At 38.5% G+C, this 14,321-nt stretch overlaps 1 protein-coding gene across 1 annotated transcript; it reads right to left on the bottom strand.

Moving 5' to 3' along the window:
• Positions 1-9,918: 9,918 nt before the first annotated feature.
• Positions 9,919-12,087, bottom strand: LOC109207770 (chalcone synthase 2). Its single transcript, XM_019370755.1, has 2 exons — positions 11,747-12,087; positions 9,919-11,197 (listed from the first exon to the last, which is right to left on the bottom strand). Exons 1-2 carry the CDS (start codon positions 11,922-11,924, stop codon positions 10,206-10,208), a joined length of 1,170 nt encoding a protein of 389 aa, XP_019226300.1. The 5' UTR covers positions 11,925-12,087; the 3' UTR covers positions 9,919-10,205.
• Positions 12,088-14,321: the final 2,234 nt, after the last annotated feature.

A 14,321-nucleotide genomic window follows, 5' to 3' on the forward strand; every position in this document is an offset into this window, starting at 1 on the left:
TCCGGAACCAAATTACGGGCCCGATACCATCTATTTCAAACACATTTAAATTTCCGAAAACCCTTATAATTTTAGTTAAACAATTTTTTTCAAAAATTCATTTCTCGGGCTTGGGACCTCGAAATTTGATTTCGGCATACGCCAAGTCTCATATTTTAATACGGACCCTACGAGACCGTCGGATCACGGGTTCGGGTTCATTTACCAAGAATGTTTGACCAAAGTCAACATTAATCAATTGTAAAAGCCAATTTTCTTATTTTACTTAGTGTTCACATAAGAGCTTTCCGGAAATGCGCCCGGACTGTGCATGCAAATCGAGGTGAGACAAAAAGAGGTTTTTAGGGCCTCGGAACTCAGAATTTGCTTCAAAAACGAGTGATGACCTTTTAGGTCATCACAATTTGAGCCTTTAACCTTTTCTTTGGCCACCTCATGACAAACTTTTACCCTTTTGTGAAATAATTCTATATTTTGAACCCGTCCCTCCTTGAATATTGAGAATCAGGCTAAAAGACTAAGTTGGGGGTGTTGGTACCAAAGTGTAAATTGGTAAGGTTGTACATTGAGGTATAATTACTCAAGCTCCAAAAGAAAGTAGTTGTATACAAAAAATTGTATATATAAATATCGAGTCTTGAGGAAATTAGAGGGGTACTTCAAGGTGGTTCTATGTTGGTAACTAGATGCCAATAAAGTCTATGTGGTTTAAAAAGAAGCAAAATGCAAAAAGAAAGACAAATGTGAGTAGTGTTCAAAGAGGGTGTAGTCACTTGTATCCCAAATGCTTATCCTACCCTTTCCTAAACCTACATTACAATATTAAAAAGTCCTTATGGGATCTCCAACCGAATGTTCTTGAATAGACGGCGAATTAAAATAAGGCAAGCTTATGTCATGATATTTTGTAACACTTGAAATTCTTTGTTAATAGTGAGCGTCTTTGTGCATTTGTCCCTTGTGTTATTATAGTAAATATCATGATTTTGGGACTTTCTTTCTTGTGAGGGAACATGAATTAGGATGGATTGGTAACATTATTATATCGGGAAATAAGTAAATGGAGCATATGTAGTAGACTAGTGCTTTTGAGTCACTTCTTGGGGCTTTTTGTTGTCACTTGATTACTTTGAAAATCCTTTGAATTTCTTGAAATTGTTTTTAAATGTGGGAGTCATTTGGTTAAGACTCACATGCTTGAGCCTAATTATTAGTACCAACCAAATCCATAAGTATGGTGCTTAATTGGAGAATGTGATTTGTAAATGATAGCAATACTACTTGTTCTTCAAATGGTAGAGCCTCATTGCATTGTTGGTTTTAAGTTGCTTGAGGACAAGCAAAAGCTTTAAGTTGGGGGTGTTGATGGGTGGTGATTTTACCACTCATTCTAGTCTCTTTTCTTTAGTTTTTATTATCTTTAACTATAATATGAGGTCGTTTATGGTGTGTATTGTTAGACTTTCACGTAAATGATTTCATGAATTGATATGAATTCAATTGAAGTGGAATTGAGCAAAAAAGGGTGAAAACAATGCAAAACTCTCCTATGATTCCGTATCTGCGGAAGAGTGGTCGCAGAAGTGACCCCGTATCTGCGAGACACGGCACGCATCTGCGGAGCTGAGCTACTTTTCTAGAAATCGCATTTGTGAGTAGAGTACCACTTCTACGGTTGCGCAACTGCGCTCAAGAGCCCGCATCTGCGGTACCAGAAGCCCTTCAAGTTTCCGCTTCTGCGTTAAGATATCCGCTTATGCGGAGCCGCACATGCAAGGATTCTTCCGCAGGTGCGGTCAACGGGCATCAAACCTGGGCTATAATTACATTTCACATTTTCTCAATTCCAAAAGCCACAAATACACTACCAAGCTGATTTTTGGCAGATCTTTCGCTTATTTTCAGTTCTAAAGACTAGAGAAAAACATGTTTTGGAAACTAGGGTTTGCACACACACTTTGGTCTCAAAGATTTGAAGCTTTTGGTTGAGAATTTCTTACCCATTTATGTTCTTTTCTTCATTTCCTTGCTTTGCATTGTGTATCTAAGTGTGTAGTATTTTATCCAAAACTTGAATCTTGTTTATGGGAATATTCATATTTAAAGTGTGGATTAAATACCTTGTTGTGCTTATGGATTGAATGATTTTTCATCTTTTATGAAGTGAGTTATTGTTTCTTTAATTATTCTTGTTCTTTAATATTTTCAAAGGGATTAGCTAACCATAGGACTCACCCGTTAACTTCGAATTAATTTTGGGAAAGATTATTTGGGGTTGGGAAAGATTAATTAATAATAACTTGAGGTTTTAACCCTCATTTTATAGATTCTACCTAGGGATAGGATCGAACTACATGTAGCCATAATCGGGTGTGCTTAATCTCTTAATTGATTTAGGGATAATTCAATTGGGAAGTCTTGTTAGTCTTTAGAGGAAGCTAATATAAAATTATTACTCGTGGCTAATTAACATAAACTCGCTCATATTTGTAAACGTGAAATACATTGGATCGTTACTTGAGTGTAATTCCCAATGCATCCATGCTTGTAGCCATTGATCATTTTACTTGCTTTCTAGGTTAGTTTACATTTCCGCATTTAGGTATAAATATTTTTTCAAAATAATTCTTAGTGTTTGGCATTGCATAACAAGTGATAATTCTCTTACATTCCTAATCGCCTACATATTGTTCTCTGTGGGATTCGACCCGACTCATAGTTGGATAAATTATATTGCATGCGCCGTGTCCATTTACTTTTTAGTAGTGGATTTGGACGTTATCACACAGGCGGTGGGACTCTCCCACTTAGCTTGAAGCCACCATTACACAACTCTGGAACCCCTCAAGATTCTTTCTTCATCATTGACGTGATCTTGCACTATCAACTCGCCAGTTTCCCCTAAATCCTTCTGTTTGACCTGCCACGAACGCTCTGAATCTCTAGCATCATTCACATATTCGGCCTCTTACTGGGTAGCCAGTGAAGTCCTTCGCATAAGCTTCGTCAACACCACGCGACCGCTGATCTGCTCACAGGAGATAACCCACCTGTGGAAATTACATGCCGACATCTCTCAACGACGCAGCACTACACAATTACTACGAAATCTGCATCCCAACATGCATGCTTGTTCGCTAGCTGCACAAGCCCATTTAGTCCTCATGGACATCAACTAAATGTGCGACAATACCCTCCAATCCAAAGTCATGTTGTATCCTTCTTCATAACAAGCAACTCCTTTCTGTTGTATCAAATCCCCCACTGCATAATAGCCAAAAATCCAAATTAAGCCCGTAGACCCAATCACCGTCCACTAAAATTCCCAAATCAGTCCAAATTTCCTCAAGGTGTGTAGTTATCTTGCCACTCTCCCACTTTTATCAAACTCACTCCTTTAAGCAGCTACTCGACGTTCTCTTCTTACACCATGCCTTCTAGAAGTTTAATCACCAGAAGATATTTCCAACATGCCCATCCCCATCCTTCGCTGCCCAATTGTTGCCTTAAATCAAAATCCATTTCTATGGCACTTGAACCAATAGATCGTTACTCCGTCAACCCAAACCTGAACATACATAGTCTGATTGTCCTTCCTCCGCCAAAAATAAAACACTGAATCGCTGAATCGTGCTCTGAGTAAACCTCATTTCAAGTCACTCACTGCCCCGACACATAGGCAAGCATCCTATCATCACATCAATTTGTGTGATAGCCGTTCATAAGCATCATAGCAACCAGTGCATAGCCTCAAAGCTCTCAAAAGTGCAGCTACTGAGCTGAATCGACCGAATATCCTTCCGGAAGGCGATGACGATAGCCCCAACAATCACGTAGGGAGAAACATCCCGTACCACATCTGCAGTGCCATTACAATTTCTCGATTCTTGGTCGATAACAAGCGATTTACATTGCATAAGATTGAGTAGGAATGAAATAAAGGCATAAGCCTCAAAGGAATCAAACCACACATGAGGAATCAAGAAGGGAAGTGCTCCTAACAGTCTCGTAGCCTCTCGAAGATAAGTACACGCGTCTCCGTACCGATCTGCAAGACTCTATAGACTTGCTCATGACTCGTGAGACCTAAGTGAAGCTAGTGCTCTGATACCATGTTGTCACGACCGAAATCCATTAAAGATCGTGATGCAACCGGACACCTCGATCAGGCAAGCTAACACTAAATGGTTAATTACACTCTCTCTTTTTTAATATTTTTGAAACCACAAATTTCCTTTAATTCAACTAGTAAAAGAAAATAATCTTCACAGAATAAATAAAAGTGTCTACAATTTTCAATATTGAAATCCCATAATCACCCAGAACGCGGTGTCACAAGTGCAAGAGCAATCACTAGGAAATCAGGTGAAGTACCATGACTGTCCGGAATATAAACTTGGATAGAAAGTAAATACAATACACTGAAAAAGACTATGCCGGCTGCGGGTCGCCTGGAGAGATGCAGCTCACCTAAGTCTCTGTATCATCCATGCTGCCACACCCATTAGGCGGCTAGAGGTACATGTGCCTGTGCAATAAAAATACACAGCAAGTATAGCATGAGTACAAAAAGATGACGTGTACTTAGTAAGTATCCCGCCTAATCTCGAATAAGTGGAGACGAGAAGTCGACTTCGACACTTACTAATGGTCCAATAATATTATTACAGTAAAGAAGTGAATAAGTATGAAACAGGGCGAATATATGAAATAAACATGTATAAAGCACATAGTACCATCCCCTTTCTTCATAATTTTACTCAAGTTTTCAGCTAGCAAGTCCCCTCCATAACCGGAGCATATATGTACAATATAGTGATTTTCGTCATAGAAATTATCAGGATACAATTCAAGGAAAAATCCATCATATACACCGGCTTCTGGCCAAGTGTTACACACGATTCCATGAGTATAACACACACACACACACACACACACACACACACACACATATATATAGGAAATACTACGGCGTACGGCCGGATCCAACATAAAGGTAAAATGTGCACTGTCGAGGGTCGAACGGTGCGAACCATAGATGCATCTATTTTTCACGCTCGCGAATCATACATGTGACGTGGTCCCCGCTCGCGAATCATACATGCGACGCGGTCAAATATAAATTAATGAACTTACCCGCTCGCGAATCATACATGCGATGCGGTCAAACAAATTAATATTAAGTCATATCTCTTTCTTGTACTTCTTTTTACGAAATTAACTGGTAAAATTAGTCTAAGTAACTNCTCCTGATTGACCATGTTTGACTTGTCCTTAGAGCGGGTGTTGTAGGGATGGGTTGCCAGAATGCCAGTCAACTTAACCACTTGCCTGGACTCGTCAACAACAACTTTGTTAGCGGTTAGGGCATTAGCAGATAGATAACTGCACATTGAGGGGTGAATGCACCTAAGCAATTAACCATTTCTATTATGCCTTTGCTCAGTCACATGCGTCATCCCGGCTTGCCAATTGTAAACTTTCTCTTCTCTTTTCTTTCCTTTTCTCCTCGGTTTTCCTTGTTCCTAGCCGCTTTTTTCCTCAAAATTATTTTTCCACTCTTATCTTTCCTTTTTCTTGCCCTCTTTTTATCTTTGCTTTCTTTTCCTCTTTTGTTTTCCTTTCCTTTTTTGTTTCTCCCACGTTTATTAATGTTACGGTCGAATCCTATGGAAATTGCCTACGTATCACGACCCCGCGTGAATCCGACCAAGCGTAGTTCTTGCTAATAAATGCGAAAAACAAATGCAAGAAAGAAACAATTTTCGGGAAATTTTCAAGTTTTCATTAATAACAACTGCAATTACAAAGCTACTAAACTATTTGTTTTTTTTTCCGGAAAAGAGAAGTACAAAAACCAGACTCAAAAGCAGAAATACAGACTCGATTATCTAGGAATACATCAAAGCTTCAAATCCTGGGGCCCGCGGGGCATCTCTCGGCATCGCCGCGGCCCTGCGTGCGAGACCCTTTTGCAACTGATCCAAATCATTCATGACCTGGCAGACGAATATCATCACGGAAGCAAAGAACGTGGTACGACCCATCCGCTCACCAGCTTGGCACTTCATGACAATGTAATTGGCAATGTTTCTAATTCGTTCCCTGATTTGGCCCTTTTCTTGGAGCAGCCGACTTATCTGTTGGGTACGAGCCTCTAGTACCTGAGAATCTTGGAGGTGAAGGTCTTGTAACAACTTTATTTCCTTTTCCATCTCAGCGATTAACCCATAACACTGTTCTCTGTCGGCCCGAAATTCTTTGTCCTGCCGAGCGGCCTTTTCTTCAAGAGTATTCATTTTTCTTTTCATGTTAGCAATGGTTCCCTCATAGTTCTTCTTCATTTGTTGTACAAACTGGGCCCTTTCCTCGGTATTCTTTGCCCATTGTGCCCGAAGCTTTGCCACGCTTCCCTCGGATTTTTCTAATTCCTCCTGACAGTCCAGAACTTGTTTCTTCAAACCTTTTATCAATCTTTCGTCAGATAGACTTCTTTCCCGATTCCTGGCATCTATTTTCATTTGCTGAATTTGGGCTTTGAGAGCTTCATTCTCCTGGGCCAGTTTCTTCTTATCACCTTCGTCGGCTGCGGCTTGCAAAGTGTTTTCAAACCGGAGTTCCTGAACCTGTTTTTCCAGTGCTCCTATTCGGGCCCTATACTCTTTTTCCTTAGCTAACCAATCCCACTGCACCTGAGCCTCGTTAGTGAATTGTTGCACATGTGGCCTTTTGGCAGGTCTCTCGGGAATCTGGAATCTCTTACCAAACCAGACCAAGTATTTGGGATCTACCTCACCATTGGCTCGGTCCTGTACTATAGTCTTGGGTTCAAGGTAGGGCTGTGCACGGATCGGATCGGATTGGATTTAGCATATTTCGCATTCGGATTTCGGATTTCGGATTCTGAAAAGGGCAATCCGAATCCGATCCGAATTAACATTGGATCGGATCGGATTTTAAACTTTGGATCGGATAATTTTTTGGATTGTCGGATCGGATTGTCACTCACTGGAGTACTTGTTCGAAGTACATAAATAGATGCTGGCAATCATTCCTTGACAGACTTACTTTGCATTATGAACTCTTTTTATCCGTATATCTTGAGTCAAATGTCAATTTTACCAAACAAACCAAGTAGCTTCCTTGTCTAACTTTAAGCTATTTGACATGCAATTTTACCCATAGCCTGCAATTTTAACACACACACACACACACACACACACACACACACACATATATATATATATATATATATATAGGAAATACTACGGCGTACGGCCGGATCCAACATAAAGGTAAAATGTGCACTGTCGAGGGTCGAACGGTGCGAACCATAGATGCATCTATTTTCCACGCTCGCGAATCATACATGTGACGTGGTCCCCGCTCGCGAATCATACATGCGACGCGGTCAAATATAAATTTAATGAATTACCCCGCTCGCGAATCATACCTGCGATGCGGTCAAATATAAATTTAATATTTAAGTCATATATCTTTCTTGATTCTTTTTCGAAATAATGGAAATTAGTCTAGAAACTTTCTGAGTAAATTACCCTGCACGCGAAACATACTTGCACCGCGGTTACCTATAGATTTCCTAATCTATTATAAGATTTCTCAATTTTTTTCGAAAATACTAAGTTTAATGAAAACGCTTTAAGTCTTAAATTCCTCAGTTTAAATCCCTTTTGGCACAATTATTACGCAACTTAAATCTTATTTCTTCTCAAGGCAAACAATAAACATAATTCAACAACAATATCAACAAGGCTAAGCTTAAAACTACTCGGACATAGGCATAATAGTAGCTACGCAGGGATTCTCGTCACCTCGTGCGTATGTAGCCCTCACAAATAGAAGCACATAACTAATTAATTTACCTATGGGGACAATTCCCTCGTACAAGGTTAGAAAGGAGACTCACCTTTCTCCAAAGTTCCATAACCGGCATTCCACGCATTTTCAAAGACTCAAACCGATGCACAACACTCCAAAACTAGCCAATAATTATACAAATCCATTAATATACGCTAGAATACTCATTATAATCCAATTACAACAATTTCTAACCTCGATCGAAAAGTTGGTAAAAATTACCCCTGGGTCCACGTGCCCCAATTCAGAAATTCTTCGAAGATAAACTTTACCCATAACCTCACGAACTCAAATATATAATTTACTCTCAATTTCATGTCCAAAATCGTGTACCAAATTTTTAGGTTTTCCTCAAATCCCAACTTTCTACTAATTTCCATGTTAAAACATATACATAATCGATGTATTTAACTCAAATTAGTATAAATCACTTACCTCATGCTTGGTGGTGAAAATGGCACCTCAAAATTGCACCAATTTAAAGAACCTCACTACCTCCAGCATTTTCGCACCTGCGGTCACTTGACAGCTTCTACGAATCCGCAGGTGCGGCCCCATTACCGCCCCTGTGGTTTCTCACCAGGCTGCCCTTTCCGCTTCTGCACCTCAACTACCGCAGGTGTGGTCCTGCTTCTACGGCTATATGACCACATCTTCTGTATCTTCCATTCTAGCCCAACACCGCATCTGCACCCCTCATGGCCGCTTCTGCGACTCCGCACCTGCGGCCCATTCCTCGCAGGTGCGGTTACACCAGAAGGTAGCTATTTTAGTCCTTCTCCAAATTCCAAAACTAATCCGTTAACCATCCGGGATCCATCCGAGGCCCCCGGGACCCCGTCCAATCACACCAACCAGTCCCATAACTTAATGCGTACCTACTCGAGGCCTTAAATCACATCAAACAATGCTAAAATCACAAATCACACTCCATTTCAAAATTGATGAACTTTAGAACTTCGAACTTCTTCATTCGATGCCGAAACCTATCAAATCACCTTCGATTGACCTCAAATTTTGCACAAAAGTCATATTAGACATTACGGACCTACTCCAACTTCAAAAATCAGAATCCGAGCCTGATATCAAAAAGTCCACTCCCGGTCAAACTTCTCGAAAACCTTCAAATTTCTAAATCTAGCCAAATGACTCCAAAATGACCTATGGACCTCCAAATCCACTTCCGATCGCGCTCGCAATACCACAATCACCATACGAAGCTTTCGGAATCCCAAACAGACATCGATAACACTGAAATGCACTTCAACCCAAACTTATGAAATTCTTCGAGAATGCTAACTTACACAATAGACGTCGAAACGCTCCCGGGTCATCCAAAACCCGATCCGGACATACGTCTAAGTACAAAATGATCATACGAACCTGTTGGAACTTTTAAATCCTGATTCCGAGGTCGTTTACTCAAAATTCAATCTTAGTAAATTCTTCCAACTTAAAGCTTCCGAAATGAGAACTCTCTTTCCAAACCAGCTCCGAATTTCCCGGGATTCAATTCCGACCATGCGTACAAGTCATAATACCTGAAGTGAAGCTGCTCATGGACTCAAACTGCCGAACGACGCGCTAGAGCTCAAAACGACCGATCGGGTCGTTGCAAAAAGTATACAAATAATATATTGCTTTTGACTATTATTTTGTGAGCGACTATAAAGTGTCATTTTTCCCTTCTTTTTTTTTTTGCTAATAAGAATTACATAAGAATAGAAAACTAAAGTTGTGACTATAACTTTATAAAGTTATTTTTAAACTCTTATGTTACTAATTTGACTTCAGTTTATATCGTATATTTAACATCTCTGAAGAATCGTGCATTATATAAAAACATGGTACCTAAAAACATTTTCAATATGCTATCCAAAACTTCATATAAAAAGACATAAATAAACTATACTTTTTTTACTTGTACATGACGTTTAATTGGTAATAAAATATCTATAATTAACAACAACAACAACAACAAAATAGAAAAAACAAACAAAAAAAAAACAGAATTAAATTTTAGTCTAGTGAGGAAAGAAGAGAGGGAGAAAGGGACTTCTTTATGAATATCTGCATTACAAATAACATTATTTGCGTAAGGGCAATTTAAAACATACCAAATACATAGTTGAGGAAATTAAAGAAATTTAAGGTTACATAGAAAATCAATTCAATATTTTTATCACCCCCACAATATAAGCCAATACCCACACATGGACTATAGTCCCGCATCTTATATGGGATAGATAATACTAAGATTTTAGCTAACCAAACACGGGGTAAATGTAATCCCAAATTTTATATCGAAATTAGTAACAAAACGACCCTTAAGTAGAGACACTATGGAGCACAACAGTCTCAACTGTTAGCCCAGGCCCAAATCCAAAAAGTACACCCCAATCAAGGCCTTCACCAGTTGTACCAAGTCCTTCTTTTGCTGAGGCCTTTCTCATTTCATCCAAAATAAACAAAACACAAGCACTAGACATATTTCCATAGTCACTCAACACTTGTCTTGTAGCCCGAAGTTTTTCGGGCTTTAGGCCCAATTTTAGTTCAACTTGGTCCAAAATAGCAGGCCCACCTGGGTGAGCAATCCAAAAAATCGAGTTCCAATCCGAAAGGCCCAATGGTTGGAATGCTTCCATTAGGCTTTTCTCAATGTTCTTGGAGATCAATCCAGGAACATCTTTGAGTAAGTGAAATGTTAGCCCAACTTCACGGAGGTGACCGTCGATAGCTCCATCGCTATCCGGCAATAAAGTTTGGGCTGCAGAGACAAGCTCGAATAAAGGCCTCTCGACCCCTGGAACTGGATCAGAACCTATAATAATCGCGGCTGCTCCATCACCAAAAAGGGCTTGTCCGACCATACTGTCCAAATGAGTGTCAGTTGGGCCACGAAATGTGACTGCAGTGATCTCTGAGCAAACAATAAGGACTCGAGCACCCTTGTTGTTTTCGGCCAAGTCCTTAGCCAGTCGTAGAACAGTGCCGCCAGCAAAGCAACCTTGTTGGTACATCATGAGTCGCTTAACCGAGGGCCGAAGCCCGAGAAGCTTAGTCAGCTGGTAGTCGGCCCCGGGCATGTCCACTCCACTAGTGGTGCAAAAGACTAAATGAGTAATCTTGGATTTGGGCTGGCCCCATTCTTTGATGGCCTTTTGGGCTGCTTCTTTGCCCAATTTTGGTATTTCAACCACCACTATATCTTGCCTAGCATCAAGAGAAGGAGCCATGTATTCACAAATATTGGGATTCTCTTTTAGAATTTCCTCTGTTAAGTGCATGTACCTTTTCTTAATCATTGATTTGTCACCTGCATTACATGGAAAAATTAATTAATTAAAGACAACAATAATCTGCGAGCGAATTGCTTAAACTTAAATTTTGTTAAATGAGCATGCCTTAAAATTTTAAGAAACATTTTTTTCTTTTCAATTTGACGTTTGCACCAGTCTGTTAAATAGAAAAGAAACATTATATAAAAATAATTAAGATTACAGAAAGTCAAACCAAGTTGAGTGCTAATTCAAAATTTTCTTAGTCCAATATTAACCAGGATTATTATCTGTAACAATAACATTATTAAGGAATGTCGGTATCAAAAGAAAGCATATCACGTGGAACACAATTTAGGAACACTACTTAACAAGTAATCATTTACCAGCGGCAAAAAAGAAAAGAAAATTGAATCAAAAACAAAGTTTTGGTATACGTATATATCTTATTTATAATCTAGAAACACATGTAATTATCAAAACTCCAATTAAATTTAAGTTATATAGCCGTCAGTGTAAGAAATTGTATATAACTTAAAATCTAAAAAGAAATGGAATGACTAGTAAAACATAAATAAATATCTTACACATGCGCTTAAATTTCTCCTTAAGCTCAGTCATATGCTCGCTATTAGTGACTCGAAAATAATAATCAGGATAAGTGCTTTGATCAACACAGTTCGAAGGAGTGGCCGTGCCGATGGCCATGATGGTGGCCGGCCCCTTAGCGCGTTGTGCCCTTCGAACCTCCTCGACGGTGACCATTTTTCGCCGGAAAAAATGGTGTTTTTCACTAAGATTCTTGGTGACCTTTGATGGTCTGGTATATATATATAGAGGCTAGCTAGTTTGTGAATAAAGCAACTATTGTACAAGTTATATATTGCTAGTAATAAAGAATATAATATTGCTTGTGTGTTGAAGTGAACTAAGTTTGCCTGGGTTTTGGATATTTATAGAAGAAATTTTCTTAACAAACTGGTAGCTAGTATTCACGTGCTTTAGCAACTTTTTTAGGCCGTCTGGCATATGATATTTTTCTTTTTTTCCCTTATTTTTCCAACTCTCATTTTCCTTTTTTAGGGATGGCAATGGGGTGGGGCGGGACGGGGGCAGGAAGGATTTGGCAAAATCCACAAAAATTTTAACCCGCCCCGCCCCGCCCCGCCCCGCATAGTTATTTTTTCAGCTTGGACCCGCCCCGCCCCGCCCCACGTCTCACTTCTCCATTTTATATTTAAGATAGTATCATTTCCATTTGAAATTATCCAAGCGACTATGAATTATGATTATTTTTATCTATGGGGAAAATGGGCAAAAAATTTTATGTACAGTCTAAATCCTAGGATTAAATTTCGGTATAATATAGAAGCAAGTTTGGACTTTTTTCCTTTTACCAATATAATGTTCTCAGACATACAAAAAAATAAATATATAGTCTATGCAACAAGTAATAATTTCCCTTATATTAAGATTTTTTCTCGATTACCATTAAATGATTTTTATTGTATAATCAATACCAAACTGTAAGCTAGAATCATTTAATGAAGGTAATCTAGAACGTTTCTTTTTATATTATATTTTCCTCTTCTTTCTTTCTTGTCAAAGTTGGATTTTTGAGCACGTCTTCGAACTTCATTGCTGGTCTAGGGTAGCAACAATAATTCAAAGTAAATTAGTGGGTTAGTATCATTTTCTATTACTAATACGATATCTTGACTTATGTAATATTATTTTGGTGTGACTTGTGCAAATTGGTTAATCATAAATCAAAATAGTATTCGAGTTAGTGAAGAAGAATGTGAAATTTTAGTTGAAACGATTGCTTTGTTTTACAAAAGTTAAAATTCAAAGTTGCCCCGTATTGAACCCGCATTAAACCCGCAACCTGCCCCGCCCGCTTTAAAAATTTTAAAAACTGTTTTAACCCGTCCCGCACTCGCATAAGAGTAAACTCGCCCCGCCCCGCCCCACCCCGCCCCACATCAAACAAAAACGCCCCGCCCTATTGCCATCCCTACCTTTTTGTGGCACTGCTAGTCAGATTCAGATTCAAAATTTGAACTTGATAAATCTAACTCTTAAGGTTTCTAATTGGGTACGCTTGAAGTACCGGCAAAATTATTTTCATGTAACATATAAGTCATAGGTTGCAGTTGTGGCGTTAGGATAGGCCGCATACATCACATCCTTAGGATACGGCCTTTCTCCGGACCCAGATGCGGATTCAGGATTTAGTTTTAAAGTTATGGGTTTTGGCCTACATTTGTTGTAATTTTAATGAATTTTTACACACAAATTTATACTTCTCGGCGAGAGTATTGGGTTCAAATGCACCCGCGCGAGCATATCTACATCCGTCCATGTCCGGATCTTGCATGGGCGCAGAATATTTTATGCACCAGGCTGCCCTTCTTTTTAAATTGTGATTTTTTGTACTATTTTATGATTTCTAGTTAATAATATTTTTGTTAGAATTTTAGTGGTTTATATATTATATATATATATATATATATAATATATATATATATATTATATATATATATATATATATATTATATATATATATATTATATCTTATATATATATAGATATATAAGAGCTCTATTAGCCACGGGTGCTACCTACTTCTCAAACTTAAACGTCATGGCTTTTGGTCAATCTATTCAACCGAATGGTTTGGTTTTTATCATTTTTAGGCATTTGGGATGAAATTGAAAATTAACGTCACGAACAAAAGGAGCCCGACACGTATAGAAATAGTCTCAATGTGGTAATTGAGAAAGTGCCTTTAAGTTATTCTAAATGTATATAGTATAACGTAATATATACAAACATGTTTCTACATTTCATACAATTTTAACTCAGTCTTGCAATATTCAAGAGTCACTAATTAAACCGTGACAAAAGCTTTCTTACATCTGATATTTACATCGCTCTTAAGTTGTGTATTTATTCTACATTCTATTAACTGAAATAATATGAAAAAATTCTTTAAAAAAAAAAAAAAGAAAGAGAAACTAAGAGTCAAGATTTTTATTTAGTCTAGGCGTCTAGCTATAAAAGGGAGGTGGGGTTGTGATCATCACCGACCTACATATTTAGGCAGAAAAGTATTAGCTGCATGCAAAAACGGAATCAGAAATTGAAGCTTACGAGTTT

The sequence above is a fragment of the Nicotiana attenuata genome, unplaced genomic scaffold (genome assembly GCF_001879085.1).
Source record: "Nicotiana attenuata strain UT unplaced genomic scaffold, NIATTr2, whole genome shotgun sequence".
Taxonomy (NCBI): Eukaryota; Viridiplantae; Streptophyta; class Magnoliopsida; order Solanales; family Solanaceae; genus Nicotiana; species Nicotiana attenuata.

Bases quoted from the DNA above. Each gene is read 5' to 3' on its own strand.
- LOC109207770 (XM_019370755.1), bottom strand. From the start codon at position 11,924: ATGGTCACCGTCGAGGAGGTTCGAAGGGCACAACGCGCTAAGGGGCCG. The intron at 11,198-11,746 runs GTAAGATATTTA...CATGTAATGCAG, and splicing joins GGAGAAATTTAAGCGCATGT to GTGACAAATCAATGATTAAG.